Raw genomic sequence first — 6,395 nt, forward strand, 5'->3', positions numbered from 1 at the left:
TCACTGAAGGCATAATGCTGTTTGTATAACCATCTAACCCCACTCACTACCATCTAACCCCACTCACTACCATCTAAACCCACTCACTGAAGGCAGAATGCTGTATGTATAACCATCTAACCCCACTCACTACCATCTAACCCCACTCACTACCATCTAACCCCACTCACTACCATCTAAACCCACTCACTGAAGGCAGAATGCTGTATGTATAACCATCTAACCCCACTCACTACCATCTAACCCCACTCACTACCATCTAAACCCACTCACTACCATTTAAACCCCACTCACTACCATCTAACCCCACTCACTACCATCTAACCCCACTCACTACCATCTAACCCCACTCACTACCATCTAACCCCACTCACTACCATCTAACCCCACTCACTACCATTTAAACCCACTCACTGAAGGCATAATGCTGTATGTATAACCATCCAACCCCACCCACTCTGGCCCTCTTCTTCTGCAGACCCTTGGGCATAAGTTCCTGGTGTAGATGGGAGCAGAAGAGGCGTGGAGAGGGTCTCTCGGTGTAGGTCTTCCCCTTCTCCAGGATCTCCAGCCAGGGCATCCTCACAAAGGTGGTCTGGTTAGCCTCCTCTGGGAAATCATCCTCAAACAACAGGGTGATGATACGCTGGGTCCATACTGTACATGGGAGAGGAGAGGGAGAGAGAGCAAGAGAGTGAGAGAAAAGTGACAGTGAAGGTGAATGTAGTTTGTCCTCAACTCACTACCATTTAAACCCACTCACTACCATCTAACCCCACTCACTACCATTTAAACCCACTCACTACCATCTAACCCCACTCACTTCCATTTAAACCCACTCACTACCATTTAAACCCACTCACTACCATTTAAACCCACTCACTACCATCTAACCCCACTCACTACCATCTAACCCCACTCACTACCATTTAAACCCACTCACTTCCATTTAAACCCCACTCACTACCATTTAAACCCCACTCACTACCATTTAAACCCCACTCACTACCATTTAAACACACTCACTGAAGGCATAATGCTGTATGTATAACCATCTAACCCCACTCACTACCATCTAACCCCACTCACTACCATCTAACCCCACTCACTACCATCTAACCCCACTCACTACCATTTAAACCCACTCACTACCATCTAACCCCACTCACTACCATCTAACCCCACTCACTACCATTTAAACCCACTCACTTCCATTTAAACCCCACTCACTACCATTTAAACCCCACTCACTACCATTTAAACCCACTCACTGAAGGCAGAATGCTGTATGTATAACCATCTAACCCCACTCACTACCATCTAACCCCACTTACTACCATCTAACCCCCCTCACTACCATCTAACCCCACTCACTACCATCTAACCCCACTCACTACCATCTAACCCCACTCACTACCATCTAACCCCACTCACTACCATCTAACCCCACTCACTACCATCTAACCCCACTCACTACCATTTAAACCCACTCACTTCCATTTAAACCCACTCACTACCATTTAAACCCCACTCACTACCATCTAACCCCACTCACTACCATTTAAACCCACTCACTACCATCTAACCCCACTCACTACCATCTAACCCCACTCACTTCCATCTAAACCCCACTCACTTCCATTTAAACCTCACTCACTACCATCTAACCCCACTCACTACCATTTATACCCACTCACTGAAGGCATAATGCTGTATGTATAACCATCTAACCCCACTCACTACCATCTAACCCCACTTACTACCATCTAACCCCACTCACTACCATCTAACCCCACTCACTACCATCTAACCCCACTCACTACCATCTAACCCCACTCACTGCCATCTAACCCCACTCACTTCCATTTAAACCCCACTCACTATCATCTAACCCCACTCACTACCATTTATACCCACTCACTGAAGGCATAATGCTGTATGTATAACCATCTAACCCCACTCACTACCATCTAACCCCACTCACTACCATCTAACCCCACTCACTACCATTTAAACCCCACTCACTACCATCTAACCCCACTCACTACCATCTAACCCCACTCACTACCATCTAACCCCACTCACTACCATCTAACCCCACTCACTACCATCTAACCCCACTCACTACCATTTAAACCCACTCACTGAAGGCATAATGCTGTATGTATAACCATCTAACCCCACCCACTCTGGCCCTCTTCTTCTGCAGACCCTTGGGCATAAGTTCCTGGTGTAGATGGGAGCAGAAGAGGCGTGGAGAGGGTCTCTCGGTGTAGGTCTTCCCCTTCTCCAGGATCTCCAGCCAGGGCATCCTCACAAAGGTGGTCTGGTTAGCCTCCTCTGGGAAATCATCCTCAAACAACAGGGTGATGATACGCTGGGTCCATACTGTACCTGGGAGAGGAGAGGGAGAGAGAGCAAGAGAGTGAGAGAAAAGTGGCAGTGAAGGTGAATGTAGTTTGTCCTCCAAAAAATGGAGAGAGGGAGAAACCCCACCTTACAGGTTCTGTCAACAGTACTACACTGACCTTACATACTGTTACCTGAGCACAGGTAACTTGTTATATAGGTTATATATTTTAGCCATGTACAGTATATTATAGTTAAGACAATGTGGCATATTTATTTTTATTTACAATGACAGCCTAGGTACAGTGAGTTAACTGCCTTGTTCAGGGGAACAGTGAGTTAACTGCCCTGTTCAGGGGAACAGTGAGTTAACTGCCCTGTTCAGGGGAACAGTGAGTTAACTGCCTTGTTCAGGGGAACAGTGAGTTAACTGCCCTGTTCAGGGGTACAGTGAGTTAACTGCCTTGTTCAGGGGAACAGTGAGTTAACTGTCTGTTCAGGGGAACAGTGATTTAACTGCCTTGTTCAGGGGAACAGTGAGTTAACTGCCCTGTTCAGGGGAACAGTGAGTTAACTGCCCTGTTCAGGGGTACAGTGAGTTAACTGTCTTGTTCAGGGGAACAGTGTGTTAACTGCCTTGTTCAGGGGAACAGTGAGTTAACTGCCTTGTTCAGGGGTACAGTGAGTTAACTGCCTTGTTCAGGGGAACAGTGAGTTAACTGCCTTGTTCAGGGGAACAGTGAGTTAACTGCCCTGTTCAGGGGTACAGTGAGTTAACTGCCTTGTTCAGGGGAACAGTGTGTTAACTGCCTTGTTCAGGGGTACAGTGAGTTAACTGCCTTGTTCAGGGGCGGAACAACAGATGTTTACCTTGTCAGCTTGGGGATTCGATCTCGCAACCTTGCGGTTACTAGTCCAACGCTCTAACCACTATTTTAGCCCTTTTTCTCCCCAATTTCGTGGTATCCAATTGTTTAGTAGCTACTATCTTGTCTCATCGCTACAGAGACAAAGGTTGAAAGTCATGCGTCCTCCGATACACAACCCAACCAAGCTGCACTGCTTCTTAACACAGCGCCATCCAACCCGGAAGCCAGCCGCACCAATGTGTCGGAGGAAACACCGTGCACCTGGCGACCTGGTTAGCGCGCACTGCGCCCGGCCCGCCACAGGAGTTGCTCCCGGACGACGCTAGGCCAATTGTGCGTCGCCCCACGGACCTCCCGGTCGCGGCCGGTTACGACAGAGCCTAGGCACAGCTGGTGGCACAGCTGGCGCTGCAGTACAGCGCCCTTAACCACTGCGCCACCCGGGAGGCCTAAGGGAGGCTGTTCTTAGGCACAACGCAATACTTATATAACTTATATATAGAAAGGTTTCTAGTTTGCTCAGTTAATTTATTCCATTTTTTTATTGCTCTAAATCGAAATGTTCTTTTGCCCATTTCTTTTTTCTGTCTGGATAATGCATAGATGGTGGACAATCTATTCCTAGTATTTACTGAATGTCTGTCTCTTACCAACTGAATACCGTTGTGAATAGAACTTGGCCGTTTTAAATGATGTATATTATAAAATAAAATAAGCATGTTTTTTTCAATTATCTTGTCGATTGATGACCAACCAAGAACACTGCGCATGACTGCAACAGAAGAACCATATCTCCGCCTTAAAACAATCCTTGCTGCTTTATTCTGTGCATTCTGCAGCCTCCTAACTTCACTAGATGATGCATTTCCCCAGACCACCGAACAATAGTTCACCTGACTCTCAACCAATGCTTGTGTTATTTGCTGAAGGATTTTTCCTGGTAAATATTTAGCTATCCTTCTGATTATGCTGTTTTAATATTTTTTTTACATAGAATAGTTATTTGAGACGACCATGATAAGCAGTTGTCTAGCTGCACTCCTAGTAGTTTGGTTTCTGACACTTCTTCAATTTGTACTCCTCCCATACTTAATTGTATCCCATGCTGTTTTGGCCTTTTCCTAGTTGAACAGACCAACATAACTTTGGTTTTCTTGGTGTTTAAAGCAAGTTTGTTTTGGCAAACCCATTTCCTGATATTCTCCAAATCTCCTTGTAAAGCTTGCTGTACCAGTGTGTGTGTGTGTGTGAGTGAGTGAGTGAGTGAGTGAGTGAGTGAGTGAGTGAGTGAGTGAGTGAGTGAGTGAGTGAGTGAGTGTGAGTGAGTGAGTGAGTGAGTGAGAGTAGAAAGGGATATACTGTAAATGTCCATTTTGGTACAGTTTGTTGTCAAAGCAAGGCAAACTTTAACCAATATGCTTGAGATGAAATAGCCTACCACAAATAGTTATATTATTATATTTGTGTTGTTGTTGTATGTATTAAGGATCCCCATTAGCTGCTGTTTTGGCTGCAGCTACTCTTCCTGGGGTCCAAACAAGATTAAGGCATTTACATCTCAATTTATTTATTTTTTATTTTAACTACATAATACAACAAACACATTATTACACCACAACTCTACCACTACATATCTACACTGCAACATTTATAATACCACAATATATCAACATCACAATGTACTTGTGTGTAGAGTGCGTGTTAGCTTGTGTGTGCATATGCGTGTGTGTGTGCCTGTGTGTGTGTGTCTCTTCACAGTCCGAGTTGTCCCATAAGGTGTAGTTCATGTATTCATGGCTCTATGTAGTACTGTGCCTTTCCCAGAGTCTGTTGTAGACTTGGAGACTGTGAAGAGACCCCTGGTGGCATGTCTTGTGGGGAATGCATGGTTATCTGAGCTGTGTGTTCGCTGTTTGAACAGACCCCTGGTGGCATGTCTTGTGGGGAATGCATGGTTATCTGAGCTGTGTGTTCGCTGTTTGAACAGACCCCTGGTGGCATGTCTTGTGGGGAATGCCCAACTCTACCTGGATTATGTTGGAGAGGCTTCCATTAAAGAACACCCTCTGTGTTCTGTTAGACAGGTAAATCTCGACCCACTATAAAGCAGGGGATGTAAAGCCATAACACATGTTTTTCAGCAGCCGACTATGATTGATAAAGTCAAAAGCTGCACTGAAGTCAATCAACACAGCTCCCACAATCTTCTTATTGTCAAGTTCTTTCAGCCAATCATCATTTGTGTAAGTGCCATACATCTTCCCTATGAGAATGCTGAAAGTCAGCTGTTAATGTGTTTACTGCAAACGTTGGCTTATTCATGCTTTAATTACAACCTACTCAATTTGTAATAGATGTTCAAGCACCAGTCCTGTTTATTATACCTCTGTAGCTACTGTCCGTGTGAAAGTAAGACTTTTCAATCGTTTGCTTACCTGATTTGGGGAAAGTGACAAGGAAAACATCACTGTCCTTGATCTCAAAGTGTTCCAAGCTGTCGATATATTCCGTGGTTAATTCATACGTGTCAGCCACGGGAAACACCTGGCCTTTATATGTAAACAACTGCTCACCGAGAAGCTTATACTCTTGTTGAGACATTTAAAAAAAACGTTATCGGAAAACGGTTGATAAGGGGAAAAACAGCTGAAACCAATTGTGGTCAATAGGAAAATGAGAGTGAGGGAAGGTGACCGAGGACGTTTTCTAAGAATTAGATTAGATTTTTATAAGTGAAGTCACGTAAACCGTGTCAATTTTTGTTTACGGGTTAATGAGAGTAGGCTTCTTCAGTTAACCTTTGTACAGTTGCATTGTCCTGTTGTAACTCTACGGTTGTCACAACTTCCACCTTCTAGCCTTCGTGATCCACTTTTCATTTTCCATTTGTTTTGTATTTGTTTTACACACCTGGTTTCAATTCCCCAATTACATGTTCATTATTTAACCCTCTGTTTCCCCCATGGGTTTTGTGAGTGATTTGTTTTATTGTAAGTTTGGTCCGATATTTTTGGGCTTGGTATTACTTCATGTATTTGGACATTTTGAGTAAAGTTTCTTGTGTTACTCATCTCTGCTGTCCTGCGCCTGACTCCTCTGCACCAGCTACACCCAGATCCTTAAACAATCACGCACAAAAACCATGGGGAAAACAGAGGGTTAAATGATGAACATGTA

General features: G+C 44.5%; 1 protein-coding gene across 1 annotated transcript; it reads right to left on the reverse strand.

Annotated features, from left to right (window-relative positions):
* Nucleotides 1-457: 457 nt before the first annotated feature.
* On the reverse strand, nt 458-5,831 carry LOC139402033 (amine sulfotransferase-like; the record flags this gene model as incomplete). Its single annotated transcript, XM_071146083.1, has 3 exons — nt 5,654-5,831; nt 2,185-2,394; nt 458-657 (listed from the first exon to the last, which is right to left on the reverse strand). Coding segments are annotated over exons 1-3 (576 nt in total), but the record flags the coding sequence as incomplete, so codon positions are not given.
* Nucleotides 5,832-6,395: the final 564 nt, after the last annotated feature.

This window comes from Oncorhynchus clarkii, unplaced genomic scaffold, assembly GCF_045791955.1.
Source record: "Oncorhynchus clarkii lewisi isolate Uvic-CL-2024 unplaced genomic scaffold, UVic_Ocla_1.0 unplaced_contig_5055_pilon_pilon, whole genome shotgun sequence".
Taxonomy (NCBI): domain Eukaryota; kingdom Metazoa; phylum Chordata; class Actinopteri; order Salmoniformes; family Salmonidae; genus Oncorhynchus; species Oncorhynchus clarkii.